Raw genomic sequence first — 13,942 nt, 5'->3', positions numbered from 1 at the left:
GGTTAGCCAGGCTAGACTTCAGACCTAGGGTGCCCATCTAGATGTTACAGAACATGATACAAAGCACAAAGTCCTTATTTTGGTATTATTTTTCCAGAAGGACGTTTCAAGACTACTAGATGTACATAGTTATGGAAAAAAGAGAGAGGAAGAAGAAATGTTATTATGTATATATATACTGAATTATTTACAGATGAAATATTAGGATATCTGAGATTTGCCTCAAACTAATCTGGGGTGAGGGAATGAGTGGAGATTCATGAAACAGGGTTTGCCGTGTGCTAATGACTCTTGAAGCTGGACAATGGGCACGTAAGGCTTCTTTATACTATTCTCGTTTCCATATATATTTGCAATTTCCCATAATTAAAAAAATGCTGAAAAAATACTAGAAAGTGTGTATTTTGAGTCATTTAAATTTCATGCCATAAAAGATTACTGACGTGGTAGGAGGAGAATTAGGAAATCTGATCTTTTCAACATGAATCAAAATGGATCCAAGATTATAATTTTACATCAGACTGAAAGACTGTTTTTGCTCGACTTTTTGTTTTTAGAAAAGTCTTAGATTTCTTTACAAATGTTCAAGTAAGATGAGGGAAAGGGAATGAGCACTTATAGCTTGTTTTATGTGTCCTTACCTTCCTGTTTCTAAACTTTAAAGGGCAAATTTAGAATTTAGACCTAATAAATGTGAATGCTCGCAACAAGGTTCTCACTTCCAATGCCATAATTCTTGCCAAAGCAATTTGCTTTTACTACATCTCTGTGCTAGGAGGCAACAGGGAAAAAGAGCAAAAAATAGATTTTTTCAGGCTTTGGAAAAATAGCTACTTTCAGTGCAACAGAGTAAAACATAGCAAGCTTGATTCTTCTGTTTTTTAAAAACATTCAAGGGCAGATTTTATGAGATCCATATTCAAAAAATCTTGACTTTGGGCTTTGTACCATGCCATATAATTTCTTTTACATGCACTTCTGGATAATTCAACATGTATTTACTCAATTTATGAGACTTTGATTAAAATAAATCAAAATAGTTGCAGTCATGCTTATCACTTTATAATAAAAAGATAAATGCAGAGTTTAATTTTCTCTCTACTTCGTTCTGTCATAACAGGAAAATTATTACAAGTTAATTCGGGTGCCAGAGAACAACTCTTTTTTGAAGCTCCAAGAGGCAAACGGCATATAATAAGACCTTCAGAGGTAACAATCATGCACAAAGCTTTTTAAAAATTATTTCATAAAGATTTAATATGTGCATTTTAATAAAACCTATCAATTCCTATGCACTAATGTAGGTTATATTTAGTGTACCTTTAACCTTGATCATTTCTTAAATCTAACTGCTTAATCTGGTTTCCTACTTTCTGAGGACATATGGATTTACTGTACCACTGATGTAGCAATACACAATTGGCGTTCTGCTTAATTTTTCTCTGCCCAAAGACAATGACTAAGCTAACAATTTGGATGCTCCATATTACTTTTTCCATTGGACATTGCCTGTTGTTTTGTGCAAAGCTTTTTATGAACATAAATTTTTGAAACATACTTTCTCAATGTTTACTATTTGTGTTAATGAACAATATCTTCTGCAGCAAGACAAATTATTTTTCAAAACAAAAACTATTCACAACCTGACCATCCTAATGTATCAAACTGTTTCTTTTTTCCATGTTTTCCTCGTGTCTTTAGCCATATACAATTTTTTAATTGTTGAAATCAAAGCCTAGATAAGACTTTTGAATCCATGAACTACGGCCTTCCTGAAAGTTCAGCTGCACAGTGCTTTCATAAAATGACCCTGATGGCCAAAAGGTCGTTGCCTGATTGAGCACTAAGAACATCCTCTTAGTCCCGGGAGACAATCTGACTCATTTATTTGCTATGTAACCTTTGATGTAAAAGAAATATTGCTTCCTTTGAGGAAAAGTGGGTAAGAGTATGCTGCTGAGGGACAAGCATCTGCCTCTCTCTTGCTTCAGTTTGCCAGTCATATAAACTCTCCCAGGGTTGTAAAATGCTCCCAGAGATGTTTGGACACATGCACAGTCATGATGTTTTCATTGTTTCTAAAGGAAGTATATGCACAGTACTTAAGAAACATGAGTTATAGATGATGGCATTGTATTAATGGAAATTGTTTACTGATCAAGGGATGTCGCTCCTCAATTCCAATTTATTTATCTCTGATCAGTCCTCATTTTAACTTGTTTATACAGGAAAACATTTATAGCCTTGAGTAAGGGATATTTTAATATGTCGTTCATTCACTGAACAACTGTTGAATGTGCTGGGCACTTCATACCTATATTTTAATCTCCACAACAGCCTTGCATAATAGTTGTCAGTCTCGTTTTACACACAGGGAAATAAAGGTTCCAAGAGAGTAGGAGGTCCATGGAACTGTGATCTCAATCTAGAGGGGTCCGTGGGTGACTCTACCACCTAGACCACTTGGCCTCTTGGATTTCTCCTGTGTATTTTAAGCATCATTTCATGTGTATTTTCCCATCCTGTTCTAGTGCCCCAAAGTAAGTACACTAAAATAAAGTACAATTTAACCAAATGATGGAGGGGAGATGAGACCAACTTGGACAGATGATCAATTATTACGTAAAAGAACATGCTTAAGAGGGAAATTCGTGTTATAAGGCTTCCCAAAGTGCCAGGCTCTGGCTCTGAAGAGTTAACCTGTCGCTGCGGTGCACACTTGTTATTCCAGAGGCTGGTCTCTGGTGCTGTTGGTTGGGGAGTCCCTCCAGCTGATGACTCCTTCGCCTGGCCTCCCTGGTCTTGCCACTACTAAGAGCCCTGAAGAGGTAGCTTGTTGTTTTAATCACCAATATTGTCAGGCCCTTCAACTGAGTATGAAGGATTTTGAAAATCTGCTTTTCAAGAAAAAAAAAATTTGCTTTCTTTAAGAAACAGCCATATGAAAGTAATCAAAGCTTACCTAGCAAATTGTTAAATATGACAAATATTAAAAAGCCCATTTGAATCCATCTGATGCAGCATGGTGCAGTCAAAGCAGCTCTGTGCTAGGAGGCCGACTCTCTGGAGCTCGACTTCTGCTCCGCTGCCTCAGCGGCCTGTGATGTAAGTGACTAACCTCCCTGTGGGTTCCAGTTGCCTTCTCTGCAAAATGATGATAACAACATACCTGCTGAGGCAAGGTGCTGTGGAAGAGACCCTTGAGGTCTCTTCTTCCATCCAAGTTCCAGGGTTTTTAACAAGTTTGTTTACCCCTTTTGGGTTTTGTGAGTTACAGGGATCATTCTTAACGCTCCATTTTAAATGCAATTTCTGTAACTTCCAACAAGTTAGGTATTTGCTTCCCCTGAAGAGCACGGTGTCCAGATCTGGTCAAGGGTCTTTTGTTGGGGTGACGGCAAGGTGAGCAATACCAGCTTACTCCTCTTTCCTGCCCGGATAACGAGGCCAGGAAAGGTGCCTCCCAGGGAGGTGGTATTGGGGATGGATAAGGAGGGTCTCAGAAATGGAACCTGGAACCTAGAAGGGAGCCAGTGGCCTGAAAGCCTGCTTCTAGAGCCAGCAGGGGTGGTTCCCTGCTTGTCTTCCTGTGAAGGTTGTAGGGATTTGGGGAGACTCCACTTGGACCTCAGAAAACTGAGGTAGTTGCTGGGGAACTACCTCCTGTCACCTCAGTCTATGGCCCTGCCCGAGGTACCCAGGTCACCAGGGCCAGCGCAGCTTTTTGGTTCCAGTTCTGCATGTGTCCAGAAGAAACACAGAACGTGGAATGAAAAGAAATCCGAGTGACTAAAATAGGTATAGCACCTCCCCACGTTGTGACTAAAACGCTGGCTGCATCTTTATCTTGTCCTTTCTCTTCCGAGCGGCGACAGCAAGCAGAAAACAGGAGTGGAGGCGAGGTGCGTTAACAATGTGCAAAGCAGTTTCCAAATCCAAACGGAGCAGTCTGGCCTTTAATTTTAGCTACAATTCTCTAATGATTCTTTTTTACACTCTTTTAGACGGTGCTTTAAAGTGCTTATCTCAAGAAACTTTCATGCTGAGATGTACTAGCAGATCTTGAATGAAACTAAATGAGATCAAATCCCCCAGGAAAGTCTAATACACAGTGTTATTGTTTATCGTCGTTTTATTAATGAAAAGGAAAGAAAAACCTCAATTTTATCAGGATTTAACCTATACAAATTGTAAAACTTCTGTCCATGAATTTCAGACAAAACGGTTTTAAAGGATAAAATGTATATTCATGGCAATACAATATGAACAGCTCTTCAAATTTTTAAGGTAGTCTCCCTAGAGCAAAGAGGATATTAAGCTAGCTGCAGAATCGTATTACTCTTTCCTCCAAAGAAGCAGTCCTTAAAAAAAAAAGTTATATTTTGTAACTTCTTAAAATTTTTGCTACATGATCAGGCCCATTGATCAGTCTAGCTCAGTGGTTTCATTTGGGAGCAATTTTGCCTCCTCCCTCAGGGACATTTGCCAAATAATGTCTGGGGACAACTGGGGAGGGGGTGCCACTGGCGACCAGCAGATGGAGGACTGGGATGCTGCTAAACATATTACCATGCACAGGACAGCCCCTGACAACAAAGAATTATGCAGCCAGAAATGTCAATAGTGCTGAGGTTGAGAAATCGTGATCTAACTTACGGTTTTTACAGTGATAAATATCTAGGTAAGAACTAAAAATTTTTATTATTGTCAGATTTCTACAATTCCAAAATGTTCATTTTATCTAGAGAAAAACATATAGATATTTGACTGCAGTGTTGGTTTATTAAGACGATGCCTATGCCACCTTAAAATGCAATTTACAGCTTGTGCTCCTCAGCATACACCACAAATGCCTGATGTTGGCAAAGTCATCACGTAGAAGTACTCAGCCTCAATTGTTTCTTTTAAATAAAACAAAAAGATCTTTATGTTGTGAGAAAATATATTAATTTTCTTTCCTTATTTTTAAGATTGAGAAGATAGAGTGGGACACATGGACCTGTGTCCTGGGGCCCACCTGCGAGGGAATCTGGCCAGCACATAGCGATGTGACTGACGTAAATGCTGCCAGTCTTACCAAAGACTGTGCCCTCTTAGCCACTGGAGATGATTTTGGTTTCGTTAAGCTTTTTTCATATCCTGTCAAGGTAATGTTCATGTTTATTATATAGTTGCTCAGTGTCATTAATAACCCAAAGTCTATCTATTGTATCTAAGTGGATTTTTAAATATTGAATGTGTAAGCAGTCAGTAGTGTTATCTACAGTATCATTGTTATTTATGCTATATAAAAACCTTCATCACATTATGTTTACTAATTTGAATCAGATTCTTGTGGCATAGAATTCCTCCTTGAAAGGCCTTCAGTGGTCATCAAATCCAACATCTCACAAGTTGCAAAGTAAGAGTTTCCTTTACAATATCTTGGACTGGTGCCTTTCTAACATACACTAGCATACTTCCAGAGATGAAGAACTTACTACCTCACAAAGCAGCCCAAGTATTTTTTTTTTTTTTTTTTGGTAGGAAAGATTGACCCTGAGCCCACATCTGTTGCCAGTCTTCCTCTTTTTGCTGAGGAAGACTAGCCCTGACCTAACATCTGTGCCTATCTTCCTCTATTTTGTATATGGGACACTGCCACAGCATGGCTTGATACGTGGTGCATATGTCCATGTCCGGTATCTGAACCTGTGAACCCCGGGCCACCGAAGCGGCGTGTGCAAGCTTCACCCCTATGCCACCAGGCAGCCCCCCACTTCATTTTTAAATGGCTCCAATTGTTAAAATGTTTTGCTCTGTACTGAGCTGAAATATTTTCTCTTTAGCCAAAGTTGTGCCTTCAATCATCATTAAATAATTCCAGTCCTCTCACAGCCTTCATGTATAGGAAGATTGTATTTGACTTCCTGAAGTTTCATTTTCTCCAGGCTAAACATCTCCAGTTCCTTCAGCCAATTCCCATATGACATGGTTTCCAGCTGCCCCCTCCCTCTAAGCACACTCCACTTTATCAATTCTGTTTTAAATTGTCTCATCTAAGACTGAATTCAGTGCTTCAGATGTGATCTGACCAGGTCAGGATACAGTGGGACTCTTACCTTTTTGTTTTGATTTTCTAATTATATTAAATTGAACTAAAATGGCATCAACTCTTTTGGCTGCTACACTATACAATTGAATCATAGAAGTTGTTCTGAAAAATGTTCAGGTTATCCCCCATCTTGTGCTCATAAAATTGATTTTCTAAAATCTGAGTACAGACCTTTATATTTGTACCAAATAAGATTTATCTTGTTTATTTTATCTCATTGTTCCAACCTGTCAACATTTTTAAAATATCTTTTCGAAGTATTTACTTTCCCTTCCAGCATCACGTCATCCTCTGATTTCACAAGTCTGAGTTCTAAATTATGGAAAGAACAGAAAAGATAGACTAGAACAACCAAACACCACCCCCAGGAGCCCCTGTTCAATGTGACATTTATTTATTAATGCACACATTTAGTTACAGTTCTTCAATCAGTAACAGACTTTTAAATCTATCTGACTATGCTATCATGGAGGTCACACTTCTGTCTCTAGTCCAACAAGACATCACTAAAGACTTGCCAAATATCTTGCTAAAAGCCAGATTGATTGTGTGTCTGGTATCGCTAATCTCTCCTTCTGATAAGCCCATCAATAAAGGATACGGGAGTAGTACAGTGAACCCTGTTGCTGCCTAGTAATCATTACTTCCTTTTCCAAGTACTTATCGACTTTCTGTATAATAATTCACCCTTGAATTTTCTGGGGATTGCATCAACTCATGGATCAACATTTGCCAGACTGTATTTGTTTTCCCTTTTGGATACAGGAACCTTTTTATGTTTGATGCCGCCTTTCCTGGTTTCTAAACTCCTGGGCTGTTACTGACCTTATTTCTGTGGTCACATTTGAAGGCACCTGGACTCAAGTACTTGAACTCTATTTTGCCCTTTCTGGTTTGATGAGCATTCTCTTTAATAGAAAAGTAAATCTGCTTTAATGTATATCTTTAAAATATATCTTTATGTATCTTTAAAATATACCTTTCTATATCTTTAAAATATATCTTTATAATATATATCTTTAAAATCTTTATCAGTTGTCTTAGTTTTTCACTTTACCATTCCCGAAACTATATTAAAGTTGTCTGTGCAAGACTTTTGTCTTCATCCTTGGTTATTTGTTCCTCCTTCTGTCATTTAAAACTTAGACACACCAGTTGCCTCTGCAGCCACTTTGGTTTCTTTAGATGCCTTCTTCTTTCCTTCTTTATTTGTTATTATCTGCTCAGATAATAATTTTTGGTAGACTTCTCTAAGATTCGCTTCTGATTATGTCCACGTTCCCTTCGTTGTCCATCTCAAATTTCCAAGCCACCTGGTGGCCTTGTCCCAAAGAGCCACCATGTCCCCATCGCTTACCAGCCCTTCCTATTTGATCAGAATTCAGTCCCATCTAGCAATTTTCTTTGCTACTTATACATTTTTTGAAATGAGATTGCTAGTGGGACAAGTCAAGAAATTAGTGATATCCAGGTATCAGTAGACTAAGATTTTGGCAGATATTTAGATAGCTGAAATCCCCATAATACTGTTGTGTTGTGCTCCTGTGCTAGATTTATTTTTGGTCTTGGAAATTCATCATCTACGTCCCAGCCTAACCAGGTGTACTGTCTATAGCATCAATTTCAGTCTGGGTTCCTCAGACTCCCAGTGTTCCAGGGAGGTCCCTCGTGTACAACCTCAGGAAACAAGGTAGGGGCCAAGTGGAGGGGCTCTGGAGCCCCACCTCTGCTTCAACCAGAGTTTCTCTGTGTTTTGTATTTTATACATTGAGCTTCTGTGTAATATTTTTTCCAACATTTTATTAGCAAGATTTTCAAGCATACAAATAAGACAAAAGAATGATACAGTGAAATCTGAGAAACCTACCACCTAGATTCTATAATTCAAAGTAAATTGTAGACATCAGGATATTTACCCCTAAATGTTTCAACATGCATATCATTACCTGGAGTTCAACATTTGTTTATGGTATCTTTTAAGTAAAATTTATACACAGTTGAAATGCACAAATTTTAGGGTTCGTTTTGATGAGCTTTGACAAACACATACACCTATATGATCCAAACACCTGTCAAGATAGAGAACGTTATCATCGCCCCAGGAAGTTTCCTCATATTGACTTCCAGGTCAATCCTCACTCCCACTCCACTCTCAGATGAAAAAACTGTTCCAATGGTTTTCCCCGTAAATTAGTTCTACCTGTTCCAGAACTTCATATAAATGGGATGATAAAGTAGATACTGTTTTGTGTCTTACTTCTTTCACTCAGATAATGTTTCTGAGATTTCTCCATGTTTTGTGTGTAAGAATAGTCTGTTCCTTTTTGTAGCCGAGTAGAATTCCATTGTATGGATATAATGGAGTTTGTTTACCCATAGAGTTATCGATGGACACATGCTTTTCCAGTGTTTGGTTATAATAAAGCTACTATGAACATTTTTGGACAAATCTTTGTGGACATATGTTTTCTTTCTCTTAAGTAAATACATAGGAATGGAATTTCTAGGTCACAGGAGAAAATGTATATTTCACTTTTTAAGAAACTGCCAGACTTTTTTCCAAAGTGCTTGTATCATTTTACATTCTCACCAAAAATGTAAAAGAGTGCCAGTTGCTGACATTCGGTGTTGTCAGACTTGTAAAATTTAGCTGTCCTGGGGAGTTGATAGTGTGATCTCATTGTGTTTGTAATTACGTTTCCCTAATGGCTAATGATGCTCAGCACTTTTTCATCTGCTTATTGGCCGTTTGTGAAGTGTTTGTACAAATCTTTTGTCCACTATTTTAAATTGAATTATCATTTTATTCTTGAGTTCTACTGTGTAAGATTTGATTGAAGAAATAGTTTCATAATTTAAAAGCATTTGAAAACCACTGGCCACTATAAACTACTTTGATAGTATCACTTCTCTTTCTCCTCTTTTTAAAAATTTTTTTATTTTTATTTTTTCTGGGGAAGATTTGCCCTGAGCTAACATCTGTTGCCAATCTTCCTCTTTTTTTTCTTGAGGAAGATTAGCCCTGAGCTAACATCTATGCCAGTCTTCCTCTATTTTGTATGTGGGTCGCTGCCACAGCATGGCTGACGAGTGGTGTAGGGCTGCGCCTGGGATCCAAACCCGCAAACCTGGGCCACCAAAACGGAGCCCACCAAGCTTAACCATTATGCCACAGGGCTAGCCTTCTCCTCTTTTTTTAAATCTGAATTTTCTGGTACACTCTCCCTCCCAAATATGTGGACCCAGGCTGATGAAGATCTCCAGCTGTATAATCACACTTCTCCAATGCTCTGGATCTGTTGGACAAAGTTCACCATCTGTTATGGACTGAATGTTTGTGTCTCCACCGAAATTTGTATGTTGAAGCCCTAAACTCCAATGTGACTGTTTATGTAGAGAAGGCATTGACAGAAATAATTAAGGTCAAATGAGGTCATAAAGGTGGGGCCCTGATCCAATAGGATTAGTGTCCATATAAGAAGAGACACCAAAGAGCTCACTCTCTGTCCACATACACGCACACAGACACACAGCCACACACACACAGCTGCACACACACACACACATACGCACACAGACACACAGCCACACACACACAGCTGCACACACACACACACACACACTGAGGAAAGGCCATATGAGCACTCTCTGTGTGCTCATGTAAGGTGTTTATAAGCCAGGATGAAAGCCCTCACCAGGAACTAAATTGACTGGCACCTTGATCGTAACGCCAGCCTCCAGGACTGTGAGAAGTAAATTCCTGGTTGTTTAAGCCACCCAGCTTGTGGTATTTTTGTTAGGGCAGCCCTACCGGCTGAGATACCATCCCAGTGCAATATTGTAGCATTGAGCTCCATGTCATCAAGTCATAGTGATACCTATGAGGTCTTAATATCACCACACAGCTCTCTTTGTCAAAAATTAAAATCCATTTGTCAGACTCTAATGCTGTTAACGCCGTGTCTTCTTCTTGATCATTTTCCTGTTCTCCTTTCCTATGAGTTACGAGGCCTCTCTTGTAGGCATTTTTCTTTCCATGACAAACGTGTCCTTATATATTCAGTTTTACAGTTTAAAATCTTCTTGATGCAGTCATTAGTCCCCTGATAATCACTATTTTCTAGCCTCCATGAGATAGACTTCCTTTGCCAGAGCCCACCCATTTTTCCAGCACTTTAAACTACGTACCAGAAAACCCAGCTCTGTCCTTTCACACCATCTATATAGCTGGCTGATTGCTTCCCGTAACCTCCCTTCCCTTCCAAAGCTGTGCCCTTCCACTACATCAGAGAGGTTAAAATACCACCATGTCATTTACATTTTTAAAACCCACCCTCAAGTTCTTAAGTTTCCTTCTCAGAACATCAAAGGCTCTAGAAATTGGTTCTTCAAAGAGGAACCTTGTAAGTAAAATTTTAAAGACAGAAATACTGTATGTGAAATGTTGTGAATGTAAGGAGAAGGTACATAGCTTTCATCGGAGTCTCAGGAATTTCTCACCTAAAAGCAGTTAACAGCCAGCACTCTGGAGACATATTCCAGATTCTCTATTCTTTCATGACTCAGTGAAAGAGGAAAGTTGCGGTAGTGACTCCTGATGGGTGTTACAGAAATGTGTAGTTTGGCATGATGACCCAGAAAGACAGTTCATCCGGCTAGCTGAGCCAGGTCTTCAGGAGGCTCCTTCCATAGGCTCTAAGGGAACCACCAAACGTCCCTGCCAGCCTCTTCCTCTTGGTGGAGCAGCTGTTTCCCGGAACCTTCTGGTAACTGTAAATTCCCTTTATTGTTCAATGGAGAAGTGGTCTTCTTTCCTGTTCTGAGAATCTTGAATCACCCTCTGCTGGAAGAATCTCAGCTTTGTTAAATAGCTCCAATGATTCAGAATTATTTCCTCTTTCTCTTTCTTCTCTGTGTTACTTTCTTTCCCTCTGCAGCCTGATTGATCACCTTAGAATACTTTTTCCCTGAACCTTTTTTTTTTTAATTCTTCCTTCATCCTGTCTAGAAACTCTGTGTTCCCTCATATAAGTAGGAATATAGAGAGGCATTTCTCAAGCTCTTTTACTTTCTTCTCCTCTCAAGAAACCAGCCTGCGTTTGTAGTAGATATAATGGGTAGGTTCCTGCTTCCAGCAAGAAGACCAGCAGGACACATGGCTGCAGCCGCTATGACTGTCCTCTTTGTTTCCATGCCTTCTGGATCTCACATGGTCACACAGTGGTTTCCCTTGGAAATCCTTATTTTGCTCTACCTGTTCTCTAGCAAACTAGTGGCTCTGGAGGGCTTCTTGGAAATGCTGCCTGCCTGCTTGCTTCCCTAATCTTTCTAGACTTAGTACTCTGCTGAGGAGTGGGCAGTTCTACTCTTCTGTCAGGTAGCTGTCAGTCAAATACAGAGAGATCTTGACCAAGAGTATTTCAAAGTCATGGCCTCTCCTGCACCTGTCTCCTGCCATGCGTCTGTGGTGGTTTCAGGTTCCCCAGCATGCCAGTCCCAAACCCTCTGGAAGCCTCTTGTCAATTATTAAAATTTTTATCTGGGACACTGATGGCCCTCTTACGACCTCAGAAAGTGCGTGCGACTTCCCACATTGCATAAGGTATTCCCTGGGAGTCACTGAGAGAATGGAAAATCTCTCCCTCTTGAAATGGCTCCCACTGGAACTGTTTTTGCCAGGCGGTGGCTCGTGAGCCAAAAATGGAAGCTGGTTTCTGGGGCCAGCTTCGGCTTGCCACCACTTGTCAGGACTGCCCAGGAGTAAGCAGCTAACTCACATTCCAACCTCATCCTTCACTACCTGGGGATAAACGTGGTGTGGCCTGAGCGTACCACTCTGAAGAGCTTTCAGTAATTACTCATAAATTGGGTTCTATTTATTTGGTTATGTTTGTTAAAAAGGAGCTTACTTTGTTTTTAAATCAATCATTTGAGTGTTTCTAGTGTTAGAAATTGTTTCCAGTGTCTGTGGCAGAAACTGGTGTGTATGTTTTAAATCTTACTTGAGGCCCCAGGATTATAAGAAGTTCCTTGCTCTTCTGTCTTAGCCTGGGCTGCAGTTCAAAAGCCGCTGTGGAGGATGACTGGGAAGACACCTCTGATCTCAAATGTCAGTCAGCCCACAATCAGGAGTTTACACTAGAGACCTGTGGAGAATGCACATCTGATATTTGAGAGAAACAGAAACGAGCTTTTTATACTTTCTCAGGCTCCCAGAAATAGGTTCTGTAGTGTAAAATTTTATTCATTCCCTCACAAACTATTGAGGACCTATGATGAGCCAGGTAATGCATTAGGGAAAAAAGAGACCTAGTCTCTGCCCTCATGGAGCTTACATTCTAGAGAAATGTAGGGAAATTGCCACTTAAATGAACTGTTTCGTTTATACTTAGTAGAAGCCACCCTACAGAATGACATGGGTGAAATAGTCCAGAGACAGGAATAATGAGACTCTGGATGGGGTAATTGGCTATTTCTGGCTTTACAGGGCCAGCATGCAAGATTCAAGAAGTATGTGGGGCACAGCGCACATGTCACCAATGTGAGATGGCTGCACAATGACTCTGTGCTGCTCACAGTAGGCGGCGCAGACACGGCATTGATGATCTGGACGAGGGAGTTTGTGGGGACCCAGGAGAGCAAGCTGGTGGACAGCGAGGAGTCGGACACCGACGCAGAAGAGGATGGAGGTGAGCCCCAATTGCCGCACGCTGACTGCACCTTTTTCCACATCCCCTCCTGTGCCACTGCAAACCAACTCCGCTCCCCATCTCTTTCTGTTGTTTGAGGTTATGACAGTGATGTTGCTAGAGAAAAGGCCATTGATTACACCACCAAGATCTATGCTGTGAGCATCAGGGAAATGGAAGGCACCAAACCACACCAGCAGATGAAAGAAATTTCAATGGAGGAAAGGTATGGTGTTGCCAGATTTGTTTGCATTTATTACACCTGATGACAAGAAATTCATTTAAACCAGAGTGCATTTTCTTTGCCCTCAAAGTTGCTACTTGAGCTAGTCTTCTATGTATTTGCACAGAGTCAGAATCTGTACAAAGGGTTGATCTGGGGAAAATTGCCCGCAGCCCTCAATATGTGGCAAAGGGAGGGTTATGCTTTGCAGAAATTGTTGATGGAATATGACTTGAATAGACATGAGATTTGGTTGGACTAGGCTTCCCCTTGCCCAGAGAGGATGTCGGGGTAGCCCAAAAGCTGTCCTGAATGTGATGGCCGACATAAAAGTGTGCTGACTAGAGAGGTAGGAGGAAGGGCAGGCTTCTAAGGTCATGGAGGAATATTTGTGGGTTGTGAAAAATCATCTTCCATTCTAATCGGAGTCTGTGCATTACACTGTATTGCTTGGTGTACCTTCTGTTACTGTATCTTCACCTGCCCAAGTTTGTTCAGGTGTGTTTGGTGATTCCAGGCCTAAGCAATTTGATTTTGTTGACTTGGATCCTTTGTGTAGAAGGGGAGTTTCTAATATTATTTTAGGCTTTTTTGATGTGCTGTTGTAAGTATTGATAAGAGAAATTGTCGAACACTTCAGCATTTCTAAAAAAAAACCAACTCATAATTACTACAGTTACTTAATGTACCATAGTCATACAGGGAGTGTAATATTGAATAAAAGAATCTAAAGAGAATTTCATGAATCTCAAAGATGTTTAAGAATTCTCTGTGAGCTCTTCACATTGACATGGGTTCAGTGTTCACAGTACCCTGGTCCCATGATGTATAATTAATGAGATTCAAGTTGTTTTTTGCATTCAGCATGGCTTTCTGCCTAATAATAGCTACTTAATAAATCTGATCTATCACTTTTTACTATTATATGGGAATTTA

The 13,942-nt window shown here is 40.0% G+C and overlaps 1 protein-coding gene across 6 annotated transcripts in view; it reads left to right on the top strand.

Annotated features, from left to right (window-relative positions):
* Positions 1-13,942, top strand: part of EML6 (EMAP like 6) — a 267,083-nt gene that overhangs the window by 208,654 nt on the left and 44,487 nt on the right. For all 6 annotated transcript variants that reach the window (XM_087436765.1, XM_087436763.1, XM_087436761.1 and 3 more), the window contains 4 exons: positions 1,121-1,209; positions 4,971-5,147; positions 12,582-12,783; positions 12,883-13,009. In XM_087436765.1, the coding sequence (XP_087292891.1) occupies positions 1,121-1,209; positions 4,971-5,147; positions 12,582-12,783; positions 12,883-13,009 (595 nt within the window). The remainder of the gene's footprint in view (positions 1-1,120; positions 1,210-4,970; positions 5,148-12,581; positions 12,784-12,882; positions 13,010-13,942) is intronic.

The sequence above is a fragment of the Ceratotherium simum genome, chromosome 11 (genome assembly GCF_057802395.1).
Source record: "Ceratotherium simum simum isolate JZ-2026a chromosome 11, ASM5780239v1, whole genome shotgun sequence".
NCBI classification, from domain to species: Eukaryota; Metazoa; Chordata; class Mammalia; order Perissodactyla; family Rhinocerotidae; genus Ceratotherium; species Ceratotherium simum.
Note: the sequence above shows the minus strand (reverse complement) of the source record. Positions and strands in the feature narration are given on the sequence as shown.